This window comes from Tamandua tetradactyla, chromosome 24 (assembly GCF_023851605.1).
Source record: "Tamandua tetradactyla isolate mTamTet1 chromosome 24, mTamTet1.pri, whole genome shotgun sequence".
Lineage (NCBI taxonomy): Eukaryota > Metazoa > Chordata > Mammalia > Pilosa > Myrmecophagidae > Tamandua > Tamandua tetradactyla.
The window spans coordinates 35,428,212-35,454,268 of record NC_135350.1 but is presented as its reverse complement, the minus strand read 5'-3'; the positions used below and the strand labels follow the sequence as shown (position 1 = coordinate 35,454,268).

Sequence of the window (26,057 nt, the reverse complement as noted above, 5' to 3'; positions counted from 1 at the left end):
TGGCTTAAGAGGAGAAGAAAGCTGGGTGTAGTATCAGTCACACCATGTAAAAACGTTTGCATTTCTTTTTTTCTCTTTTTTCTTGTTCTCACCCCCCTTTCTCTTTTTCTCTTCTTCTTCCTCCACCCACACACCCTTCTTTCAGAGCAGAAACAGTTGGATGTATACATTTTACATGTATGATGAGACCTCGTTTATCAGAGAAGTTATGCCAACAAAAGTAAACAAATAAAGAAAACTCTGAAAAATTACTTGAAAAAAATAAATGGATACACTAATTAAAATATTTTAATATTGGTTTTATAAACCTTAAAACCTCTATCATTACAAGTATCCGCTATTTTACTTTAGTCACAAAATACATAGCTTCATAACGTCCTATATTATTACTTTATATTAATTTTGTTGCTTTGTGTCCGACAAATATTTTGAAAATATTTTGAAATTACTTTGTGCCTTTTAGAAAGAAACATTCAATGCAAATCAGCAAAGACAACTACTCTTTTACTGAGCAGTGATTTTCAAACTAAGTGCCAACATTTGGTTGTTTTATGGTATTATATCGAATGCTTCATTCTAAAATCTTGAACATTTACCTAGGTACCAAATCCTTTCTGAAATGTCTCCAAATTCATCTAGATTACCTAGAATTAATACTAGTTAACTGACAACCCTTTTGTTAAGAGATTTATAGTTGAAATCCTTATGGGGAAACTAGCAAAGCTAGGTATGAACTACAAAAGTTAATAATTCTCAAAATATGCATTAAAATGAAACAATAAAATATTACACAAAAAATGTAGACAATCTTTTATGGTTTATACTAGTTAATGATGTATTCATATTTGCAGAGAAAGTAAGTTGATAAGGTGATGATGTTGATAATAGGGAGAAAAGTAGGTATTTATTGTCAGGAAAATTTCCCCCAGTCTACTACTATTCCTAACTCTTAGACTACCACCTCTGTAGGTAATCTAAATTTAATTCCAAAATGTCTAACTTTTTTAGCATTAGAAGTCTTTTTTAGGTATGCAGTGTGCTAAGTGGCATTGCATAATAGGGGGTCTCTTCTGAAGGAATGTTTACCCTTTCAAGAAGAGACAAAGCATAGACTAAGGGTATTTATTTGTGATGTATTATGAGATGGAAGCTTATCATTATAAATTATTTGAAACTGTATGACTTTTCTCAGGTACTTGTTCAAAGTGAAATTTGTGTAAGTAGCTTATATTAATTAATATCTATGGAAACTGTTAATTTCCTTCAATATGACCTACAATCAGAAAAGATCTGCATAACCAAATTTATCCTTGAATTCCATATATACTCATCTGAACGTCTATTAGTATGAGTACATTATGAACAATATAGATAAAGAACATTTTATTTTTAATTTTCATTTATTGTATTAGTTTGAATCCATTGCAAATCTATTGTTTTTTGTGTGTATAAATTAAAGATTAAAGCAAGTCATATTTTAAACTAATGTACATGGCTTAAATAGTTATTTAATTTTCAAAAGAATTAAAATGAATTTATACAACTATGAACTGGACTTGTTTGTGACCCAACTTCATTATATATTATATATTATATAAATTGATATTAAAAAATAAATTTATTTTAAAGATAATAAGCAAATAGCTTCCTGGAAATATTAACTTCATAGTACACAGAAATAAAATTATCTATTCTAAATAGAAAATATAAATGTTTATAACATAAATGCTACAATATTTTAATTCCTCACTACACCAACTCATGACTTTTCCATTTTATCAGTCAAATCTTCTTTCATTTAGGCTATCAGATTCAATTACTAAGAAACTCCATTTTTCTCTTTATTTTTCTTGTGAGATCTGCTATTCTCTTTAACAGCTCTCCTATTTGCCCTTAATTTAGAAGCACGCATGGAGAACGAGATCTGTCAAGAGTGTTAGCTCTTAGAATATTCATTTGCCATGAAAAAGTTTCTCAGTCACTTACCTCATGCTTTGTGACTTGAGAATACTTCACTTATCTTCTGCCAGTGATAAAATTGATATTTCTATGAGAAGAAAAGATATTAAAATGTTTAGGTTAATAGTATTTCAAAATAAAGACATAAAATGATTTCTTAATTTATAAATAGCACATAGCAAAAGGGGAAAAACATACTTCCACAAATGTTTGGCTTCATACCAAATAGGCAAAGGAATAGGAATTTTCAGTATATCATATTAGAAATTTTTCTTAAACAGCACCGCATATTGCATTAACCTTATGTTCCATAAAGTAAGAATACCAGGAAATTATACTTTTATGTAATGCCACATTGTTAAGATGGCAATTAGAATTTTAAATTTATAAAGCTGAATTACTGTAGAGGAAATTTATACCAAAAGATTGAAATTTGCAATTCAGAGTACTTAAAGAGTCAAAGTTCTATGCATTATCAGACTTGCCAAAGATTTCTCATTATTCTATGAGTTTTGTGCTTTTAAATGGATTAATAGATGTGGATTTAATTCCTCAAATTAGAGAAGAATCTTTTAAGGTATAAATCTAATACAGAATAGTTTCAGAGAGAAAAATACTCTAAACAGGCTTACCATTTTGCTATATTGGAAAATTATAATCTAAAAAACTGGTGAATTGTGAATTTTAAGCCTAAGATAAGAAAGAATTAATGTAGAATACCAAATATAATGCTTTTCAATGTTTGGATCCTATGTAACTTAATGCTGTTATAAAAATGATACTTTGGGCGGGCCACGGTGGCTCAGCAGGCAGGAATGCTTGCCTGTGATCCCAGAGGACCTGGGTTCGATTCCCAGTGCCTGCCCATGTGAAAAAAAAAAAAAGAAAAAAAAAATACTTCAAAGTATTTTTTTAATTTAGGGGAAAGTTGCCACAAACTCTGAATCTAAGATTATTAACATATCTTCTTAAGGAAATATCAATAATATGATTCACTTTTGTGACTTAAGAAATGTGAAATTAAATGTTCTATATAAACCATAAACATATGCAAAAATTACTTTATGTATGTGTATTTATACCTATATATATTATTTCCTACTCTTTTAAAAGTAGTTCCTCCACCTTATTTTTTGTGTATTAACATATAAGTGATGAATCATTACCTATAAATACATGCACATAAACATATATTTTTTGCATTTTAAGTATAGTGGATTTGATTTTACTGTAATAAATCCACTTAATCATTTAAATATCTGACTAGTATTTGACCCTGTGGTCGTTTTGAACCTTTTAAATGTTTCCTTTTTATTTGTTCCTGTAAAATAAAAAACAGCACTTTCATATGTCATATACCCTATAAAGAAGTTTTGAAATATCTAACAAAATTTTATCTGATTACATCCTATACCCAGCAATATCACCTCTTGAAATCTGTGCTGAAGATACAAACCATATATATATATATGTGTGTGTGTGTGTGTGTGTGTGTGTGTGTGTGTGTGTAAGAGCATCTCCAGAAGGTTTTCCTTTATAGCATTGCTTGTAAGAACTAGAGAGATAAATCAACCTAAGGTCCACCAATAGGCATTTGTTTGAATTTGGTTCATTTACAAAATGGAGTCTATGCAGATCTTCCCTGCTGCAGAAAAAAGGAACTCTCAATTTTTGGATATGGATTACTCCTAACACTATTTTGATAAGTGAAAGTAGGAAATCTATGAAATATTTATGTCAAATATTTATGTAAGGTTTTATATATATATATACAGAAATCAGAAAAAAAAAAAAAAAAGGAGCCTGTAGACAATACAAATGTTTACCTGTAAGGAAGTGTGACAAGAGCAGTGTTGATTGGTCTGGAAGAGATGTGCATTAAACTCAGATTTCTTTGAGTATTTTGTTCAATATCGTTTTTATAGAAAAGGGAAAGCTATAAAATTAATATTAATCTGAAATAAATAAACTTAGGTCAACTTGGTAACATAATCAAAGAGAAAAGCAAAATTTTGAAGGTGATTCACAACCTATTTCTCTGGCTGTACATTCTTAGTGGGCTATAGTATAAGTTTACAAAGAATTGTGAAGAAATCCAAAACTTCATTCAATAGCAAAAGTAGTATTACTACTATAATAATAACTTTGAAGCTATGTGTGTGTGTGTGTATATATATATATACAATAAGATTCAACAAATAGCTAGTTCTAATGTTGTTAGTATTAAAGATTTTTCAAAATATGAGAAAGAAATATAACTATGAAAATAATAGAAGTTGGGAAAATACTGTTATCTTCAAGTTAAAAATATTAAAACAAACATAATTTACTAATTTAATGAATATTTCCTAACTCTTCCCACTGAAAGAGCCTAAAGCAATAGTGGAAGAATAAGTAAAACAATAGCATGAGTCAAAGGGCAGGCAAATTCAGAATGTGGCATTCTCTGAGACAACTCACATGGTATCCAAAAAGGAAAAAAAAAAAAAAAGAAAATACCATTAAAAGATGTGGAAGCTATTGTTGATTATAAAGATAAAGAGACATATGACAAATGTAAGCATTTAAGGAGAAAGAGAGAGATGGAGAGACAGAGGGAGCCAGGGAGACAGAGAAAGTGCAAAAGCAACCCTGCCAACTCTCAATTCCTGAATCTTGTGAGTAGTATGCAGAAGTTATTGGTACTGTCTTTCTCTTTTTCTACACACCTAAGAGTTTTCACAATAAAAGGAAAATTTTCCCCAATTAAAAAGTTGGAAGAGAAAAGATTTAAATGATATTACATTTGGATGTAATGCATGGTTTTGGACTTAATCTTGGATTGGAGAGCCCAGCAGTAAAATGTTTTTGAGGGACAATTGAGAAAAGTTGAATAAGGGTTGCTATTAAATAGAAAAAAAGTATTGATATGGAAAGTTAAAGACCATTAACTGAAAAAAATTAAACAAAGCAGCAAGAACAGTAACTTAAAAAAACGAGATACTGCATGATCTTATTTTGATGACAAAAAATACATATTTGAAAATGAATACACTAAAGGTTGGTATAATGATCATCACTGATTGACAGGAAAAAGGAATTATTTCCTTATGCTTATCTCTTTTGCTCACATTTTACAAGGAAAATATGAGTCTTTTCAGTGACAAAATGTAATTTTAATGCAAAAGCAAGCTTAAAAAAGCAAATTGCCCCAACATTGCTTTAATGAATATGGAATTATGTTTATACAATGTATTTGATTGTTCTTAAGTGCTACTTCCATACAAAATAAGACACCTTGGAAAATTTTAAGGAAATAAAATATTTATTAAGGCAATTTTCTTCTAAATATAGTTATTAAAAAATAACTAAATATTGGAATTCTTGTTTTCTAATTTAACAATACGCTGAATACATCGTACTTTAAGACCCAAAAAGATTAATCTATTTTATAACAGATTTTCTTAATTTACCATATCCCCAGAATGGTCAATCATAATAAAATTATCCTATCTTTCAAATGGTTGTTGTCACAACAAGGTAGCCATGGGGAGCTATTTATTCTCATTAGTTGAGCTTTAATATTTCCTTGTAGTCCTCTCCATGTTGTACTAGCTAACAATTTCAGAGAACTATTGAGGCTTTTTGTCTTCTCTACATTGCAAGACATAGAATATTATAAACTTTTATGTCAAGAGAAATGTTAGTATCATACATTTTAATGATATTTGTGTCTCTGAGCTTACTCGACCGATTATTATATTTTCCCCTCCATTTTAGAAACTTTTTCTTTTTTTAGAATCATAAAAGATTTTCCCCTCCATTTTAGAATCTTTTTTTTTTTTTTTTTAGAATCATAAAAGGTTCTAAAGGGCTTGGTTAGAGTTTTTATAAGGTTATAAGGTATATGAATGTAAGGAGCCATAGAGTACTCTGGAATAATAACATGTCCCCTTCAGTCCTTTCACATTCATTCAACTAACATTAATGGACAGGTCCTGAAACTAGGAATCTTAAGTGTTTGTTAATCTTAATGCTTCTGTAGACTTATTTTTATTAAAAAAAGTAATTTAGTTGCAAATGCTTATCTATGTGTAATATGCAATTATAGCCCTGTTGTTCCTTTTGTCACAAGGTATTTTTTCCACATTCATTTAGACAGTCAGTCAAAAACATAAGAGCTGTTACAGACACTGAGATTTTAACAGTGAACAAGGACAGCAGGCTTCCTGTCTTCATAAACCTTATATTCTAGCAGTTTATAGTCTCGTCTATGTCCTTATATTCTAAATTAGAAATCAGAAAAGCAAAAAGAGAGAAAATTTCAGCTAGTGATAAGAGCCATGAAGGAACTAAGGACAAAGCTGAGCTTGAAATGAAGAGCACCTTGTGATTAGAAAAGAGTAATCAGGGAAAACCTTTCTGAGATTGTTGCATTTAAACTGAAACCAGAGTGATGGGTCAGCTATTAAAAGAACTAGAACAAGCATTTTGACAGGGGAAATCACCTTATCAAGAACAGTCACTTACCAAGGCTGCTTACAGCTTTAAGATTTTCTCACATTGGTCTTGGACTTTTCTTTCTAATTACAGACCCTATACATTTTAATCTATCCAACACCACAGGTAAATTTGAAAAACAAAACAAATTTTAAAAGTGCAATGTGCATTGTATTATATTTCTAATTTAAAACACACACCATACATTTCAGGGTTCATTAAGGCTTATAGGATAAAATTCCCATTCCTCAAATCAGCCTTCATGGTTGCTAAAATTGTACCCTGTCCTATTTATGCAAGGTTAGCTCCTATTGTTCACAAAATTAACCTCTTATCCCACCTAAACTGTTCTATCAGAGATTGTTATCTATCTCATTTGTTTAGTTCTTTGGTTGTTTTGTTTTCTTTTCAATCATTCTATGTAGGATACCCCACCCTACATGATATTCCTCTTTTAGGGCCAAGCTCTAATCCTATCTTCTCTTCTGTCCTCTGCCCTGACCACTCAAACCGCCAGTGATATCTCCTTCCATAGAACTCCTTCAGCAGCTCGTTTAACAGTTATCAATACTGCCAGTTTGTTGACGTATAACCTGCTATCTGGTAGTATGGCTCTTTACCTATATTCATTTATATCTCTCCAACTAGATTTACACTCCTTGAAGCCACGTCCTACACTTGTTGAATCCTATACTTCTTTTTATACATAGTGCCTGCATTCTTTAAAAAAAAAAAAACACTGGAAGATATTGAACTGTTATAATTTCCTATTATTAAAAAATGCATTAATATTTAGAAACTTAAAAAAATCATAATCAGTACAGATTGATAAAATTCTGTTGGAGCTTTGTGTTTAGGACCATGGAGAGTGACTATGTGATTTACAAAAAAAATGAGAACCACATAATAAATATGTTTCACTTAATTATGCAATTTCCTTGCAGTTTTTAGTTGAGGAATGAATAAAGGAAAAACAGTTGTGTAAAACATTTATTTTGTGATCTTACTTATAAAAGCAATGGAAAGAATAGAATATTTCCACATAATTGTCCCTCTTTTACAATTTTGTAGTAAAGTATTTTTAATTGGGTTTGTTGGCCTATAAACCTTACTATTACAAATTTTTTCCCGTAAAAAAATTTAGTAGCAAGTTTTGACTAGAAAATAGTAATTAGAAAAGTTTTATGTTGGTCTTTGTTTTTTAATTTGTGTTTTAGCATTTTAAATATTCATATTAAGTAAAATTTCATTTCCTTTTTTTGATATCATTCATTCATTTCTTTTTTCTTCTTCTTTTCAAGGCCCTGTGGAATCCTACATGCACTGAAGGTTTATTTAAACCAGTATATATTTCAACCTAGTTTAAGCCATTATTTGACGATGAGAAATGCATCACTAATCTGTGAAATGTTAAATATTAAATAAAATTAATTTTCCAACATTCTCTATATATATTTCTCAGAGTTATGTAATACAGAAGCGTTTCAATTCCAAATATTTCACAATGACTTTTTGCATTTGTATTCATTTCATAAAATATTTATGAAAGATAAATTGTATTTACCTTATAAAATACTTATGAATGACAATTTAACCATCATGTTCCTAACTTAAAGTATTTTTAAAACAAAAATATTATATTTAAAATTATCTTTATATGCAAATATTCTAAAATGTAACATTCCACTTGGTAGTACATATTTTTTGTTCAACTCTCTCACCCGTATCATTTGTCTCTCTAGTTATAGTCATCATGAAGTTCACATTTTCTGTGTATACTTGGTAAATTTGACAATAAGGCCTCTAGTTCAAGCCACCTCAGTAAACAGTTCCTACTGAATAATTAAATTATCTATAAGTAGTTTTTTCTTACATTAAGATGAAAAAACGTTAGCAGTGTGTCCTAAAATGTTAACAAATATTCGTTTCCTGGTGTCTGCCCATGCAAAAAAAAGAAAAGAAAAAGTAACAAATAATAAACAATCTGGTTGTAACTACAGAACACCAAAAACCTATTCCTATCCCTAAACAATTGAAGAAAGTTTATTGGATATTGACCTCAATATTGAAGGAAATTTCTTTAATGTGTTTTATCAAAAAAAAAAAAAAAAAAAAAAAAAAAAACACACACACGTCTGGCTCCTGGACTTGGCATGGCTCCCTGAGTTCTGGGCCCTCTCTATTAACTTTCTATAATAATTCGCTTCAATTACCAAATGGCTAGTCAGAACAAAGCGCTCCTGAATGTTGAGTTTATTGTAAGTATAGGTGACAAAGACTAGCAACCTAAGAGAAAGACTGTTGGGCAGGCAGCCTGCCAGGCAGTAGAAGAGACTCAAAGAAAAGGAGAGAAAACAAGTTTTACTGAGTTCTCTGTATTTTACAATGAAGCAATCATACAAACGATGGTAACATTCAGAAATATGTTATAAAAGTTTGTAGATGTTTTAATCATTTTGTACCACGTAATGTGAATAATCACATGCTGAATTCTATAAAATAGATTTATTTAGACAAAAACAGTGTGTGTTTCCTTGTTGACATTGACCCTGAAGCATCAGTTTTATGACCCAAGATACCAAAATAGTTTTTGTTTTGCTAACAGTTTTCTAGAGTTCATTCTTATCCTATTCTTACCTTTCTTTTTTTAATTATAATATAGATAATGCAAAACTGCATCCCCTTTAACAAAGCACAAACTTGGTAATTTTTCTCAACTTGCATAGTCAAGTTATTTTTGAAAAAGAAGAAAAAAAATTAAGGATATTTTTACTAGGATGCAAGGCGGGGGAGGGGCCCTGTATCAGTACCTAGAGTAAATCAATAAAGAAAATTACTTTTTTTCTCAAAAGCAATGTAACAGGACCATCAAAACAGAATCCCTGCCCCACCTCTCCCACACAAAAGAGCTTCCTGCCTCACAAGGTACAATTCCATGGTTCACTTTTAAACATCAGCAAATCATCTTTACATGTCAGTATATTGACGTTCAAAGGGAAGCATAATATATTCAGATTTTTCCACAATGTTTATAATGTATACAATTATTAGATATAAATGTATAAATTTGGTCTCAACTCTTCCTTACCTCAGTTTAGGTATTTATGCACACTGTGAACTTTAAGATTGATTTCTTCTTTCCATCAAACATTCAATTATTAATTCAGAGTAGGTATTGCTTAGTGTAACAAATCTTAAACCCAGTAGATAAATCATGCATTATGTCATTTAATTAACTCAACAGAGTTAGTTATGAATTATGAAATGTTCTTAACTTTATAATTACTTGAATTGTAGGCAAGAATTATTTATGAAGACGCAAACCTACAAATAAAAATATATTTAGGAATGATGCCCATTGCTATTTTTGCATTGAAAATTATGATTAATTAATATGTAGAAGAAAGCTTTACACGAGGACTTTCTCTTCTTGTACTATGCTGTCTTCCATTTCACGGTAAGGAAGAAAAATATGTATTCGTCTTTTCATGACATTTCACATTAATTTCCTGTACTGCTTGTAACTAGGAACTGAAAGAGAAAGCAATGCTATCAAGCTCTGTTTTATATTAGAAAACTACATAATTATTATAAAACTTAATTGCTACTGTGTAAGAAGGCTTTCCAATGGAAAAAAAGAGAGAATGATAATAAGGACAAATGTATGTAGCAAAAAGTATTGAGCTGAGCATTAAAATAATGAGCAAAATACAGTATAGTGATCAAAGAAGAACTATTCATGAAAAGTCATTTGTTCTTGTGTAGAAAACAAAACACAGTAAATTTGAATGCATTATTTCCCACATTTATTTCTATAAGTAATGTTATATTTTTGCTTCCAATTCCCCCTAAATAATTTCTTCCTTAGGGAACCCAAAAGTTTGGGTATTTTTTGTATTGTTTTGTTTCATTTTTTTAATTGAATTCTACCAAGAAATCCTTCATCAGGGATTTGAAAGCTGAAAACAGGAGCTTTAATTATGTGAGCTAATGAATGTTTATTCCATTCACTGTAAAAAATAAAATCAAACCGTTTTCAAGTGTCCAGAGAAAATAAATTTATGCCAAGGCCAGCAGAAGATTAAAAAATATGATAAATTTTGACATAATATGTAAGTTAAGATTCCTATAGCCTATTATTTTTTATATTTTGTGTATATGTCTACGTGTGTGTGTGAAAGTTAATATATAAAAGCAATAAAAGAGCCAAAGAAATGTGGGACAAATGTAAAGAGTTATTAAAATGTCTGACAAAAGTCCTTTCAAATGTGGAAGGGAAAGAGGAAAACTGGGACAAATTTCTTTTCGTAACTGTGTAAACTATTATCTCCTAGATCTATATTTTAGACATTTGTCATATCAGAATGGCAAAGTCCACTGCTGCTGAGGCTGCGTCCTTAGGTCTCTGCTCCAAGTCTTAGCATGCTGGGCTGCCAGCCTGTCGGGGATCAAGAAACAGACCAGAGAACCAGCAGAGATCCTTCCTTGTAGTCTACAGGCCCACTATGTGAGCAGGAGCAAGAGAGGGCAGGTGTTTGGAACGAGGGGTGCGTTCTGAGGACGTACCGCATGGATGACAGGCCTTCCTAGTGCTGGGAAAAAAAACATAAGCTTTGCCCTGGAAGAGTTCCTCATCTCCCATGCCACCCCTTGCTGCTCCTTGGACAGGGACAACATCCTGTCGCGGCCTGAGAAAAACCTCACATTCCCTCCTGGGGACAAAGAAGAAAATATCTGCCTATTGCCTAAGTGGCTAGGCTGTTTGCTGATGCTGGTCTGGTCTGCATTACCAGCTTAGAATGCCCACAAAATCCGTGCATCCGAAGGAATATCTTTCTTTAAAACATTCATACATGCATCTCTAAACATTTGTGACAGCAGAGTCTAAAAGGCCTCTACCAACAGGCTGGAGCTGGGGAGATGAAAGGATTTCTGAATATTAATTATGGAAACCTGAAGCTCCTGACTGTGTGCTTAAAATCAGCTTGTACTCAGTAAGTGACTGTGTCCAGCAGGTAGTAGAACTTCTACAAGAGCAGAGCATTGTAACCCCATACAGTAATCAAAGACATCTGTGAACTCTTTGTGGCAGAAAACAAACTCAACCAAGTTTGATCTGAGGCTGAAACTCTCCCTTCCTTATCATTTATCAAGCTGGACCTCCAGTGGGTGCAAGTTTTGAATGAAGGTTGCGCCACTCCTCTCAAAGGTGTCATGTGGTGAAAGGAATACTTGCAGGCTACATACTTTGCACCTTAGATAACAGAGTTGCCAACCTGAGCATTCCTATCGTATTCCCTGTGTCCACAGGCGATGAGAAGCAGCTGGAAGGGTGCAGCAAATTTAGCCTGGAATGGATGGTGACTATCTTAAAAAACCCTGAATTCTCTGACTATAGAGAAGTGGAGCATTGTTCCCATGGTGCGGTGGTGGTGGGAAACATATGCAAAACATCCCCATATGAAAATGGTGATGGAAAGGAGGCTGGTGATGGAAAGTGGGTGGAGACCCAAAGGTGCTGCAGAGAATAAGGTGGAACCATTGGCTGCACATATCCCCTGATGCCTCTGGAGCACAAACAGAAATGTAAAGAAATGAATGCTGATATTGTGTTCACATTCCAGTTGCACAATCCTGTCCACAGTGGCCATGCTTGGTTAATGCAGGACACTCACCATCGGCTTCTGGAAAGGGGCTACAAGCACCCAGCCCTCCTGCTACACCCTCTGGGTGGTTGGACCAAGGATGATGATATGCCCCTGGACTAGTGCATGAAGCAGCACTTAGCTGTGCTTGAGGAAAGAGTCCTGGATCCCAAGTCAACAATTGTTGTCATCTTCCCACTTTCCATGTTATATGTTGGCCCTACCGAAGTTCAGTGGCATTGCAGTTCTCAGATGATTACAGGGGCCAATTTGTACATTGTGGGCTGGGACCCTACAGGAATGCCCCACACTCGTGCTGGCTAGGTCTTGAGCTTGGCCTCTGTTCTCACCTCTGTGGAAATCATCCCATTCCTAGTGGCCACTACCTCAAAACTAAAAAAGCCATGGACTTCTGTGATCGAGCAAGGCAGGGCCAATCTAACTTCATCTCAGGCTCATGTCAAGATCCTTGCTGTTTTACCTCGTGCCTGTGTACAGCCTTACTGCCTCATCTCTTGTGCATTGAAGTAAGACCTGACTGGAGAAATCAAGTAGGAATTTCATGTCAGAGATCTATGCAGTCCAGCTCTGCCACGGAAGTTATATTGTCTAATAAGATGACAAATCTTAGTGCCCCTCTGTGCATTCTATAACTTAAGTTAAATGGCAGCTTTTAATTTAGTCACAAGGTGCTTTGATTAGAGGATTTGCCTCAGGACTCAAACTAGGATTGTGTGATGTTCACTTACCCCCTTTGCTGTGGTCATTGTGTCCTAAAGAGAGGCTGAACCTTTATGGCAACAATACCGGCCGTAATCAAATACAATTCATATGCACAGAGATTCACAGGGTGCTAGAGCTGAAAAGGATCTCAGAAAGCATCAAATCCAACATATCATTTGGATCAACCTGAGACAATGCATGTGCTTTGTACTACTTAGTATTACTGCAAGAAAGAGTTAGCATTGGTGCCAGATGAATGCGCCAGCCACTTGACAGCTAGTCTAGTGCTGGCTTCAACCTATAGCACTACCTGCATCCCGCCCCCCTCAGCTGCTTAACACAGCCTTGAGTAGTGGGTACTTACTTGCCTCTTCTTAAATACTAAAGGTCCAGGATTTTCTAAATCCAGCTGATTTTATTGCAGTTAAAAAAGGTATTTTCCAAAGCTTCCCTGAGACACTCCACCTCTAATGGCTTTATTTCCTGAGAGACAATCTTTTGTACCTTATGCATATTTCATTGTTGCTGTGGAAAATATGGAAATTCAGCACCTTTCATACATAGGTCACTCTAGAAGAGATCTAAACAGAAAGAGAAAACTGCAATTTTTTTTCATATTTTCAGTAAAAAGAAAACTACTTATCTTAGAATATGAAAATTCTTTCTAGAATAAATAACATATAATGACCAGAGTAAAATGTTTGTCTTTAGAAGTATGGTGCCCAAATTCATTTAATAAAGGGTACTCAACACCTCCTTTTTACAAAACAGCGTATTTATTGAAAACACAAGACAGAATTTAGTGCCTTAAACAGTATATTTTGTTTAAATAAACTTAAACCAGTATATATTATTTAAAAAATATTTTTAAAACTGCTCTTCTGCTCTACCACCACTTAGTGCAAGTGACTGTTTCTATGTATGGCTGATGCTTGTTCTTATTTTAATAAATTTTGCAAAACAAAAAAAAAGTAAAAGTTCCTATTTGCAATTAGTTCAACTGTGTCTCATAAATGCTCTGTTCTTATCTTTAACTCTACACTATTTTCTGTTAAGAAATTACTGATAATTTAAAAATTAATTCTTAACATTAATACTGATTTAATTTTTAAAATTGCCTATTTCATATTAATGAGAAAACTGAAATCCATGGTAAATTAAGGAAAGATTTGGGATTAGAAATGTACAAAGGTTTATGTACACACATACAGACAAATTATATATATACCGCTTCAATAAAATATTCCATATATAGTTTTTGTTATTCTAGTTCACTTGCTAAGACCTTCATTTGTTCTCCTTTCTGTTCTAGTTCAAAGTGTCAATTTTCTTTTGCAAGGATGAGAATCCTCACTCTGGAATTCTACTTTTGGCTAACCCTCATCACTCTACAGAGAAACTCAATGTGACTAGTTCTACCTATTGTAAACTAAAGCATATTATTTGATTTTTCTGATTAAACCTTCAGAATGATGTTCCTAAAAGGTCAAAATATGTCAATTAAATCCATTTAGAAAGCATTTCATGTCTCAAACACAATGTAACTACTGGATGAGATTATGTTTTGGAGAAACATAATTATGCATATAGAAATGTTGTGAGTGTGTTAACCTTATGCCATGAACAGACCTACAAAGGAGTATTGTATTTTAAAACTAAAGGCTGTATGAAAATCAAAGAGAAATGAGAAGCAAAAAAATCTAAATTTAGCTTTTAGGTTAAGTAAAAATGATTAAATTTTGCTTTTGGATGCATGTGTTTGTGTGCGCATACATGTGTGTGCGTGGCCATCTGTCTATCTGGAGTTTTTCTGTAATAACTGAGGATAAGCTTTTATTTTGCTAAATTGTCAGAATTTCCCAAAATCCTTGGAATGGAAATATCTTATAGGTAATGCATTTTTTGGTATTAAAATGTTGTTTTGCAAATATTGATCTGATTACATTAAAAGTGAATAAATTTAGGGATTGATGAGGGGTGTTTATATTGATTTTAGTAGAATATGTGAGAGCCATTGTAATTTGCTGTACTATAGTCCAAGATGTAATAAAAGTAGAGTTGAGAATGAACCCCTAAAAAAGAGAAGAGTGTATTTCTACTGATTGCAGATAGTCGGTTATTAATATTTATTGGTCAAAGGGTACATTATGCCTTATTGTTAGACCTCTATGTTTGTTCAAAAGGCATTCAGAGTCATTAACTCAATAAAAGAGATGAAGCAAGTGTGATTATCTTCATTTCTCAGATAAGGAAACTGGAATGTAAAGAGATTGAGTGACTTTCTCAAGTTCCCATAACTTTTCTAAGAGACACAACCATAGACTGCATTCAGGTCTTCCAGATCAAAAGTCAGGGTTTGTTTTGTTTTGTTTGTTTTGTTTTGGTTTGGTTTGATTTGATTTGGTTTGGTTTTTCTGATGCCAGAATCTTCATGGGTTGTATGATTGTAGAATTCAATATAAATAATGGAAAAATTGCATGTGCAAATAAATAATTATATACAATATATATTAAATATTATTAACGATATATATATTTGGAATCTTTATTATGAACTAGGGATAATTGCATTGGTAAAAATTTTCTATGCATTCAGGTGCAAGGGTAGATCAGTGGTAGAATTCTCACTTGCCATGTGGGAGACCCGGGTTCAATTCTCAGTCTATACACTTCCCCAAAACAACCAACCAAGCAGACAGACAAACAAAATTCAACAAAAGGTGCACCAATAACAGGATACTCACATAGAAAAATAATGAAATGTGACCCCACCATACAGCATACAAGAAAAAAATTTACTATGTGAATTCTGCATTATTATGCCTAACTGTCAAAGACGTATGAGTTAAGGAAAGCTATTTTCTAAGAGTGAGAAATATTTATTCAAATATAGAGAAGTGCTTGGAAGGAAAGCCATGGACACTTTTGCTAGGTACTTTATCAAAGTATTGAGCTGAGTCCTAATGTAATGAACAAAATACAAGAAATTATATATAAACAAGTATATTTTATCTCTTTTAGATCATTCTGAAAATATAATTCCTCATGCCCTGAAATATAGATACATCTTAAATATCTTTTTGCAATATTTTAAAATGTAAGCCAGTTATCATTCTTACTGAAGTTTATGATGTTAGCTAAGTTGTAAAAGCCCTTTTTTTAGTGAATATCCTAAAGTAATTGTATATTGTACATGTGATTTTATTGGCATATATGAAAGATTCCCTCCTAAGGTTTTCAAAATGTTATCATTATTTTTATAGAGTAATCACCTAAACTTTAAATCTTTAAGATATTTATTTAATTATAGAACTAAATGTAGGGTGGGCCATGGTGGCTCAGCAGGCAGAGTTCTCGCCTACCATGCCAGAGACCTGGGTTCTGTTCCCAGTGCCTGCCCATGTTAAAAAAACAAACAACAACAACAAAAAACTAAAGGTACTCCTTTTTCTTTATTTGGCTTGCTAGATGAGACATAAATGTCCAAATATAATAAAGGAATGATTTTCATGTTGGTTTATTTCTTCTTACAGAACTCTCAAAATATAGTTCTGTCTTATTTTTATTCTATATATTTTCATATGTATACTAAAACACTCTCTCTTAGGAAATGTCTGGCCTCCTTGGTGCTATTTTTGGTAACAGTATGCACAGTATGATATACTGTATTTTCCATTTCAACTGAAACAAGACCACATATCAATAAATAGATTGACATACATTTCCTCTATTGGAAAGTACTGTTATTCTTGGTATTAATAAGCTTTAAGGAAGGTTAGAATGCTCTATGCCTTCCAAGTGACAGCTGCTGGATTTATGAATTTACATAAAACATTTATGCCATAAATGGCGATGGACAAGGATAGCATGAGCTGTAATGTAGGGAAAAGGAGAGAGACACAACGATCTTATTTACTGTATTTTTTACACCAAACCAAATATTTTGATTCTATCTATATGCTGGTTTGAAAGGATGTATGTCCCCTAGAAAAGTCATGTTTAATCTATATCCCATTTCATAAAGGTAGATTAATCCCTATTCAACATTGTACGTTTGAAACTGTAATCAGATCATCTCCCTGGAGATGTGATTTACTCAAGAGCGGTTGTTAAGCTGAATTAGGTGATGACATGTCTCTACCCATTTGGGTGGGTCTTGATAAGTTTCTGGAGTCCTATAAAAGAGGAAACATTTTGGAGAATGAAAGAGATTCAGACAGTAGAGCAGAATGGCATAGCTATGAGAAGCAGAGACCACCAGCCAGTGACTCTTGGAGATGAAGAAGGAAAATGTCTCCCGGGGAGCTTCTTGAAACAGGAAGCCAGAAGTGAGAGAGAAACCCTGACTGTGTTCACCAACAGGTTTTCCATTTGGGAGAGAAACCCTTAACTTTATCGGCCTTTTTGACCAAGGTATCTTTCCCTGGATGCCTTAGATTGTACATTTCTATAGACTTGCTTTAATTGGGACATTTCCATGGCCTAAAAACCATTAACTAACAACTTATTAAATTCCCCTTTTAAGTCATTCCATTTCTGGTATATTGCATTCTGGCAGCTAGCAAACTAAAACAAATGGGAAACTAAAACAACTAAACTAAATCTTGAGGAGAAGTATTGCAACAGTCATTTTGTCCTCACCACAGTTACTATTACAATTACTAAAACAATTACTATTGTTTTCCTCATTCATAATCCAATGAGTCCACCAAGCATTCACTTGCTACTGCTCTCCCAAGGAGTATGGAACCTCTGGACCTTTCTTCTTGGGGGATGCTTGTGCCACTTACAAACTTTCTTCTCCCTATGAATTTCCTTTACAGAATGGAAAACTGAAAATTGAGGAAACTTTCATTTTGTGTGTATATATGTTTTATATTTATATGTACATGCATATGTACACACATATGCATGTATATGTATCTATAAAACATAAATAACCTGACCTTTAACTTAAGAACTTTTACATGCCTTGACATACAACATTCAAAGAGAGAAATTTAATAATGTCGGAAAGCATTCACAAAATAGAGGTAATAGAGTGTTCTAGTTTGCTATCTGCTGGAATGCTGTATACCAGAAACAGAATGGCTTTTAAAATAAGGGAATTTAATAAGTTGTTAGTTTGTAAGTTCTAAGGCCGAGAAAATGTCCCAATTAAAACAAGTCTATAGAAATGTCCAATCTAAGCATCCAGGGAAAGATACCTTGGTTCAAGAAGGCCGATGAAGTTCAGGATCTCTCTTTCATCTGAAAAGGCACATGGAAAACACAACATCATCTGCTAGCTGTCTCTCCTGGCTTCCTGTTTCATAAAGCTCCCCAGGAGGTGTTTTCTTTCTTCATCTTCAAAGATTACTGGCTGGTGGACTCTCTGCTTCTCACGGCTACATCATTCTGCTCTCTCAGAATCTCCCTTCTTCTCCAAAATGTTTCCTCTTTTATAGGATTCCAACTAATCAAGACCCACGTAGAATGGGTGGAGACACATCTCCACCTAATACGGTTTAACAACCACTCTTGATTGAGTCACATCTCCAGGGAGATAATCTAATTAAAATTTCAAGCATACAGTTCTGAAAAGGGATTAGAAGAAACAGCTGCTTTTACAAACTGGGATTAGGATTAAAACATGGCTCTTCTAGGGTACATACATCCTTTCAAACCAGCACACCATTTAAAAACATATGTGAGAATCAACAGATGAAGGCAATATGTCCTCCCTCCTTTAAGGAAGAATACCCAGTAGCTTAAAGTTTGATGGACAATCTATAAAAGCTTATATACAAATACATTTTGGATATGATGGTCAAAGAGAATTACTAGCTGTCATGCTTTCCTATTCAGGCTCTTCATAGCTGTTTCTTCTTAATAAGTTCAGCAATGTTTCTGACTCAGAAAATGATTTCTATGTACCATTTTCACTAAGGAGGCCTGGCAATCCTGAATGAACAAACAATTTTAGCTCACATAAATTATATGACAGATTTTTATTTTTTACCTTACAATTTGTGTATTTCTTAAGAAGTCAGTATGCTAATGTAGCTCTTAGGGTCTAATTTATATTCTTATTTTTTTCTAATTTTATTTTGTGGTTTACATTTTTGGCGTCCTCTATCATCTAACTGTCATTTGGTTGTAATCACATGAATTTTAATAATAGAATCCTGAAAGATATAACTAGTCTCTTGAAAACGACTTTGACCATTTTAGCAATGCAAATGCAACATGAGTAAAATGTAATGTGCATGTATACAGTTCTATATATGACTGCTTTCCATGCTTATTTATTAGAATTTAAATCTTAAGAGCAAAAAACAAGTTTTTTTTTAATAATTGGATTTAAAATTGTAGAATCTAAAATGCCATGTATACATTGGAAACTTATTGTTGCTTTTTAAAATTTTTTATTGGTATATTGTTGCTTTTTAATGAGAAAGAATATTCAATACCTGGTTAACTAACACAAAAAATTGGCTTACCAAATTGGACTCATGCAAATTAGAGATATTACCTAATATCAATCTTTACTGGTCATTCTTTACTAGTAATTTCAAGGGTACAACCAATTGACAGCATCCAAAGAAGCAAGATCTGGTCTGGGAAGTTGAGAATAATTCTCTCGGCCTGTATGTTCTGCATTGAATGTTCACTCACTGATCCAGGGTAATAGATCAGATCTCCAAGTAAGGGGTACTGGGGTTACCTCACATAGCAAGGGAGTCTTCCATTTATGAAACACCTCCAGTTTATATCCCACCATTGTGACATTTTCCAGGGAGGAGTCACTGGCCTCATAAATCCGTGGATTTCTAAGTTTATTCAAATCAGTCCTTAACCAGGGACAACATGTTAAAAATTCCATTCATAAGCACTTTCCTTCTAGCAAATATTAATCTATTTATTTGGAGGGCTCATTCGTATGTTGATAAGAAGATTAAACCAGGTAACCTCTCTTCTTTGCTTTCTCCTGAAGAAGTCAGTTACTTTAACTCCTCCCTTCCATTTGCTCCATATTCACTCTAAGAATGATATTCCATTTAAATGGAATGGTAAACCTAATGTCAATGAATTTTTATTCCTCCTTAATTGTAAAGAAAATGCTTCATGAAAGATGTTATCTGATAGTGGCTGCAGTTATTTTGGTATCTATTCTGTATTTCAAAATGAGATAAGAGATTATCTTTGTGGAGATTATCTTTTAGTGTCTTTTTTAGTTTATTTACTGCTAAAGCACATAACATGCAGCAGGTTGGCTTAAACAATAGGAATGTATGGATTTACGTTTCTGAAGCTATGAGAAGTACAAATAGAGGAATCATCAGGGCGATGCTTTCCTCCTGAAGACTGGCATCCTGGGGCTGGCTGCTGGCCAGCCTTACTCCCGGCTCCTCTGTCCATGGCAGTGCACATAACAGCCTTTCTTGGCTGCTGTTTTCTCTGCCATTGACTTTCAGTTTCTTTGTGGCTTTCTCTCTATCTGAATTTCATTCTGTTTATAAAGTACTCCAGTAATAGTATTAAGACCCATCCTGATTAAGTTTAACTAGAGTAAACTCATCAAAAGGCTTTACTTAAAATGAGTTCACACCCACAGGAATGGATTGTTTAAAACCATGTTTTTCTGGGGTATGTGGCTCCAAATCACCACAGTCTCTTTTATTTTTCCCTTAAGACAAGCTTTCACGAATTGCAATTTTTGGAAGACTAGAATGTAGTGATTCAATTAAGAAGAAAACTTCTTAAAGTCTTTCTGTATGTGTACCATAATATGCTATTAAAAAAAAAAAGAAGAACCAGTAACTGAAATGTAGTTATCATATTTAATATTATATTTACATATTTTATTCTATACCTACCCTTTGTTTTTAGTTGTGATTTATGCTTCTAGTGAAATATTCACTCAACTACTTGGAATGGAGTATATCCCTTCTTTTTGTTATGCTACCTCAATTATTGACATACATGTATTACTTTCACTATAATCTCTAGATATATTTCAGTGGTACAACTAGATTGTCAAATATTTCTTTTTCTTTTTTTAAAAATTTATATTTCTTCTTATAATCATCAGACTATCTACTAAGTAACGCAGAAATTGTTGATGTTACCACAACCTTATTCCAGCATGTTTTAACTATTTTAAAATAAATTATTATATCCATTTCTATAAGAGAAGTTTGTTCAGGATTACTTGATGATAGACTATTTATGTATTATTGTTGTACTTGTCAGGATAATTTGCACTGACAGTGTAAATTCAACAACATATTTTAGTCATTTACCCCTTTAAAACTATTAAGCACATTTTTCTTCTGTAAGTATCGCTAAAGATTTTAAGTGACAAATAAAATATCTTAAATGTGTGAACAAAAATTACTTTCTTGTTCGCAAACAATATGCTTTACTTAATCCAGAAATAGATAATTTGCATCAACCATAACGAACAGTTATCATGTATTTTTCTCTTCCCCTAATTCAATGTTAAAACCACCCCATATTATCACTTAAATCATGTATTATGTTTTCAAGCTTTCATGATCTTAAAAATATGATCACCTTCACTTCCCACATTACCCAGTTTGCATTTTTGCTTATTGAGAAAACTACTTATCAGAATTTTAATTCATAAACAAGGCAAACTGTAGTTCTCTGCATATCTTTTTTTCAGTGTTGAATATAAAATGAAATCCTGGGTATTATTTACTTCCAGTCATTTGCTGCTTCCTGCTATATTAATTGATTCAAATTACCTTTATTGAGAGGAGTAATTGTTAGGTTAGAATTCATTATTTCAATTGTGATATTAACGTTATCCTAATGCTATTGTTTACTTTTAGTTCAAGCATAGCATAGCAACATATCTATTTACCTATCACTCTCTATATACTTATATAGAGAGATATCTGAAATTAGCCTTATTTTTAGACTAGTATCTTCCAAATTCATTTTCAGAATATAGAAAATAAATGTGTAAGCTACAAGAAATTAATATAAATATGAGAAGTACATATTTTATTTTGTTCCCAGTACTTTATTCTTGTTTATACTCTCTCTGTATTAATATCACACTGGGTGAAAACAAGATTTGTAAGTGCCAGAAATATTACCAGCTATATTTTATGGTCATAATTTTAAATCTTATCAATAAAATACACAAATTATAAAAAGAGATCAAATCTAACTGGCACTAATTAATTTTCTAAGTTTTAAAGTATAAATTCTGATGTTTTAAGCAATGTTTATGCATTAGAGAACGTAGAAGTAGGTTAAATATTCAGAAAGAAAATTAGATTATGTTTGATTTCTTGACCAGACACTTTTCTTGGAAATCATGATTTGCATGAGTTCACAGTTTTTGTTGTTTTGAATTTATTTATTCAGGGAGTATTTACTGAACACTTACACTATTTTTGGCCCTGGACTATAAAATCGTATATCCCCAGATTCTTACTAACTATGGATGAGTTGAGTCTAGGAGGATACATAAGCATAATCAGAATGCTTTTTAATGTTAGTGTAATTACCATAACAAAAGCAGGTCTGATATGAAATGGAATGATTTCAGAAACATAATGTATTTTAACATTATCTGAGGTAATCTATGAGGATTACTTCAACTTTAATAAGAAAAAAAAATAATAGAATATGACAGGTGACATTAAAGCATGTAAATAAATAAATATTTAAATTGAAAGGATACCAGGGCTTTAGACTCATAAAATATATTTACTGAAAACAACAACAACAACAACAATGCAGTGTAGTTAATAGGGAATTGCGGGTTGTGATAATTATTCTATTGTCACTACAGTGTGTCAGGGACAGCACTATAAGGTTCTAACTGATAGTTAATGGCCATTTCTGTTATTATTTATTTTGTTCTTATCTGATACATTCAGGAAAACAAATCATTACAATGCTGTAAAATAAGTGCTACATCTTTCATACATTCATTCTTTTGAAAAAAAAAAAAAAGAATAATTGTTGCATATGCCAGGCAGTCATGTAGGTTCTGGGCATACAGCAATAACCAAAATCAACTATATAGTTCCATCTTTTCGCATTTACATCTCATTTAATATTCATAACAACTCTAAGTAGCAGGCCCTGTCATTATTCCTACTGTACAGAGAGAGGCTTAGAGAGGATAAATAACTTGCCTGATGTAACAATAAGTACTAAGTGTCCCTCCTGCTATTCTGACCCCAGAGACCTAACTCTTTATCATTATGCCACACCCTTCCAGCTGGTACAGTGTTAAGAGAGGGAGCAGCTATTTCTGTAAGATCTCCTTAAGAAAGGTGCAAAAAAATGAGAAACACATTTATTATATTACTAGGCAGATGGGGATGTGGAGGAAGAATTAGTTACTAAATACCAACTCTCTGACCCGGAATAGCTGGTAGGATCCCTATTAAAGCCATATTTAAATAAAAAGGGGAAATAAAATGAAAACCACAACAGACAACCGTAATAACACTTTGACAGTCCTATTATATTATGAACTGACATCTGTAGAGAATGAATGGGTTTGAATTTCATTTTTTTTCATTTTGTCCCTACATTATTGAGCTATCACACTGAGTTCCTCTATATTTGATTTTTTCCCCCTGAGACGAACTTAACTTGATGGAGATTGAAATGTATTTTTATTACTGGCTACATCTGCTGGTGAAAATCTGAATAAACAAAGAACAAAACTGAATTATGGTACTGCGTTCTAATATCATCACCTGCTATTCAAATATGGAAACTCTGAATAAAGAAAACTTGTGTTGAATTAGCGCAGCTCTAGTCATCTGATTCAGTAAATTAGAAGTTGTTTCTGTTTTCTGTATAAGCTTTTGTGGAGCTGTAGAGACAGGAGGCATATTTATAGACCTTTAACAAGCAAGCACAGTAATTAAAAACAGCAAGGTTTCAGCCTACATAGCCTGGTTATCTTGGGTTTGGAAATAACCTTTTAACTGACTCCAGGGTACTCTTGAAAGCAGTATGATTGTCCTGTGTAGTCTCTGTTTAGCCTACATGTAATTGAGACAGCTGACATGCTCTTCTGTCTGGTGCTTTCTTCCCAGCTACACTCTTAGGGAACAATACATTACATTTACAAGTTTTGCAAATATGTTCAGCATTGTTAATCACAAACTGGTATGAGATCTCTCATTATCATTGATTTTCTTTATTTATTATGTGTCTGCTATGTGGCTGGGATGGACACTTTTGTAAACAGAGTTAAAGAGAGAATTAGGCTAGAACCTTCTCTCAGCATTAGCAGAGATTAACCGGATACTCAAAAAATTTCATCTCACTAAAAAATCCCTGAATGTGATTTTTCAGGAACTTTGATATCATGAGTTCTTATGGCTCATTACCTCATGTCAAAGGGTTAATGACCAATGTCTCATCACTCCGTGATAATGGATTTCTTTGCTTACTCAGGAAAGTGTAGAAGGAAATGACAGTGTGCCCTTAACACATAGCATTTGGTCTAGTGCTCTTGTCCAAAAAGATGTATTAAAACTAACTTTAAAAATACAAATCCGTAGTTGAATAGTTTGCCAAGGAACCCCATTGAGAAGCGAAATCTTTGGCCAAAAAGGAAGAAAAACGTGTTCTAAAGGGCATTACCTCTATTTTCAGTAGAGAATGTTTTTAAAAGTAAGGGAAAACAAAAAATTGCCAGTAACCTTTCTTCCTTTTATGAAATGTCTCATGCAAGAGAGAGAGTACTGAAAGTGTGGACAAAATATTTTTCTATACAAGTTTCCATGAAATCTACTATTTGCCACATATTCTGAGGATAGTTTACAAGGTTTTGTTAGAAATTCAACATGGTAAAAAAAAAAGGACAAGAAATGCATTTTGTAAATGTTAATGAAGAGATGTTGTAAATAACAATATTTTATCCACACTTTTGGAAAATCCTGCAAAGAGAAACAGATTTTTTTTTCTTTTTTTTTTTTTGGCATGGGCAGGTACTGGGAATTAAACCCGGGTCTCCAGCATCACAGGTGAGAACTACTGCCTGCTGAGCCACCATGGCCCACCCAAGAAATATAATTTAACATCTAGCTTTCCTAGCAATACTTTTGAAGGTTCCCTGTGAATATGGATAACTGGAATTTATTTTGAATGCTTCTAAATTCTTTAAATTTGCTTTTCATTATTCTAAGTAGAAAGCTAGATTTCCTAAGGAGATGTTGAGGTAATTATTACAAAGGAACTCTAATATTTTGGCTATCTTTTCCAATCCCAGTTGAATAACTCTCCAAATAAGAGTTTTCTGAGTATTAACTTGACACACACATTCATACACCTTCCTTTTCTCACTTTGCTTTCATGAACAGGAAGAAACGCTACCTTAACTGCCAAGTTTGTTGGAGTATTAAGAAAAACTAAAACTTAAATCACATCACAAGTAAATTCACAGGCATAGGAGCCTTTCCAAGGAAGTTTAGATAAATCAGAGATGATTAATGGCATTTCTTTATGTTGATTAAGTATAAAATATTTATTTAAAAATGGCATACCAAAATGCTTAAAAGGAAAATATTTTCAAATTATATGAGAGGAGAGGCAGGAAAAAATACTTTGGGTAGCCCATATTAATTATTTTTATTACCACTATCAGAACAGTGATTCTTAAACAAGGACAATTTTGAGCATCGGGCAATATCTGGAGATTGTCGGTGGTAATTAAGATGTTTTGTAATACCTTTCAGGAAAATAACAAAGGTACTTTTTTTTTTTTTACCATCACATGCTGATACTTTTTGCCTGCGGAAACACCATAATGCCATACTCCCAGACACTTCATTTCCCTGGATCCCTAGTCTCGGAGGTTACCTCTGAACAGTTTTATTCTCGGTCTACCATTTTCACATGACAATGTTTGAATCAAGGCATCTAGAAAACTAAGTTGTAATTATAGAATGTTTTTACATGTGCTTCTCCCTGCCTCCATTAGGCTTCGGGAGATCATATACATATTGTATCCTAGAAACACTCTTGGGACCCACACAGACAGAAATCTAATAACGTTCCTGAGTTTGAAATATTTTTTTCAAATCTCAATTTAATGACCATAGAAAGAAATTATTTATAGCATATCTGCTTTAATATTGCCCTTATCTTTCCCCTAAAATTGTTACTTTGCATACATTTTCTATACAAAGGATTTTTATATAACTTCTATGGACTATGCATACTGACATCTATCTGTGTTCATGTATATTTTCTTGTCTT

At 32.9% G+C, this 26,057-nt stretch overlaps 1 protein-coding gene and 1 pseudogene across 5 annotated transcripts in view; both read left to right on the top strand.

Moving 5' to 3' along the window:
* CCSER1 (coiled-coil serine rich protein 1) overlaps window positions 1-26,057 on the top strand; it is a 1,450,145-nt gene that overhangs the window by 870,453 nt on the left and 553,635 nt on the right. The window contains exon 10 of one of the 5 annotated variants that reach the window (XM_077142862.1): window positions 14,119-14,439. The exons of 3 other annotated variants lie outside the window; for them this stretch is intronic. In XM_077142862.1, the coding sequence (XP_076998977.1) occupies window positions 14,119-14,253 (135 nt within the window). In that variant the 3' untranslated portion in view covers window positions 14,254-14,439. Of the gene's footprint in view, window positions 1-7,739; window positions 10,863-14,118; window positions 14,440-26,057 lie in introns of those variants that run through there. One more of the 5 variants, XM_077142863.1, reaches the window with a different exon arrangement.
* LOC143668522 (bifunctional 3'-phosphoadenosine 5'-phosphosulfate synthase 2 pseudogene) lies at window positions 9,876-13,825 on the top strand (annotated as a pseudogene).